Genomic DNA, 1,703 nt, shown 5'->3' on the forward strand with positions numbered 1-1,703 from the left:
TTGCAGAGCGGGTCCGTCATCACCGTCATCAGCTTCTCACGGAGTGTTGGCGACACGAAAGTAACACCTGAAATGTTAAATAGTTTTATTTATTTATTGTGTTTGCTTCTCCGAAATACCCCCTAAAAGTATGGTAAAAGGGGGCTTCGTAGAATTCTTGCTCACGGTACTAGTTGCCCTCAAACCGGTATTGTACAGTTGCCAGCATGTACATATCGCTACTGAATTGCTCCAGCCTATTTTAGACCATGAGGGACCCAATACAGTCAAAAACATTCGAAAAATTCGGTAGAGACAGACCGAAGAAAGTATGGACGACTTTAAAAAAGATAAGAAGAAATACATAAAGATATGGTATAAAAATTTACCTTCTGCGGCTATCCCCCAGCCGGAGGCGATGGCGCCCATTCCCGCGAAGTTGTATGAAGATATCCTCTGATACGGAAGACGAACAGTGTCTATGGTATCTGTAAGTTGGGAATTTGTTAACTAAAAGATAACCTAAAAATAATAAAACTTTGTAAATTAAAATTGTGAAATGTAAGAATCAATGCATGTTTACTTATTTATCTGTGGATTAATTTAATTAATTGTGATAATAAATCCGAAAGTTAATCCGTATTGTCGCGTATGGTATCGTACGTTCGCGCTGCAAATGACCAGATAAAATACCTTTAATTCTAAATTATTATTGACGTTCCTGATAAATGAAGCCATTTTAATCCATTGCATTTTTAATTACTTTCGGCGACTTGATTGTTTTTGTTTTTTCTTAAGAATCTAGAATATTCCAGTCGTGTCAAAGCTTAAGAAATACATTTTAATAAAAAAATGTTTTATACTTTTTTGTATAAAAAAGAGTAATGAAAGTATACGTAAAGACTGAAGATGAAAATTAGGCGTTTTCAAGAAAAACATATACTAGGATATACACAGTTTTGGACCCTCGTTCATAAGTGGAATAATTTTACAAAAAAAAATACATTTTTGATCTCTCTGGTTTTATACAAATCCATGGATGTATATGACATCGCTGTTCCCAGCAATCGTTTGACCTCTTATTTGTACTACTTAAACCATTTACCAGTGAGTTGTATGGTGTTGGCAAGTTTGAGGAGCGCGATGTCATTGGCGAAGGTATGAGGCTCGAAGTCGGGATGCGGGACCACCTCTTCCACGTTAACAATTCGCCGTCCATTCTCGTAGCGGTCATATAGGGAGTGCGCGCCGAGCACCGCCTGTAGCACGTACGGTTACCATCCTTAATGTTTAGAGGTTAAGAATTCATTTAGAACATTAACGTCCTCGACTATCGTCCTAATAGGTAGTCACAAGTATTTATATTGTTCTTCTAGAAGTAAAGGAACATCTTGTAAGTCAATCTCATGGTTTACGTTTTATACTGTAATGTTTGTAACGGCATAGTCAGAACACGATGTAACAAATCTTACTTACTTTTTAAATGCGAAAGTTTGGATGTTAATTGGAGTTGCGAAAGATGGATGGATGGGTGTTTGTTAGTTTGTGGCCTAAACGGCGGAACCGATTTTACTAAGATTTGACATGATGTAGAGGATAGTCTGGAAGAACGTATAGGCCATGTTTTAAGTCCACTCGGACGGAGTCTCGGGCAGAGCTTGTCTGTTATGTGACAGTATTAGATGTCTTCCTACCTGTACATTGTCGACGTGTTGGTCGTCGTG

General features: G+C 37.9%; 1 protein-coding gene across 1 annotated transcript; it reads right to left on the minus strand.

The window, feature by feature from the left end:
- Positions 1–4: 4 nt before the first annotated feature.
- LOC106100407 (duodenase-1-like) lies at positions 5–1,700 on the minus strand (the record flags this gene model as incomplete). The annotated part of the gene is made up of 4 exons (XM_013279244.1): positions 5–67; positions 369–467; positions 1,085–1,238; positions 1,674–1,700. Coding segments are annotated over 4 exons (343 nt in total), but the record flags the coding sequence as incomplete, so codon positions are not given.
- Positions 1,701–1,703: the final 3 nt, after the last annotated feature.

Source organism: Papilio polytes, unplaced genomic scaffold (assembly GCF_000836215.1).
Source record: "Papilio polytes unplaced genomic scaffold, Ppol_1.0 DF824308.1, whole genome shotgun sequence".
Classification (NCBI taxonomy): domain Eukaryota; kingdom Metazoa; phylum Arthropoda; class Insecta; order Lepidoptera; family Papilionidae; genus Papilio; species Papilio polytes.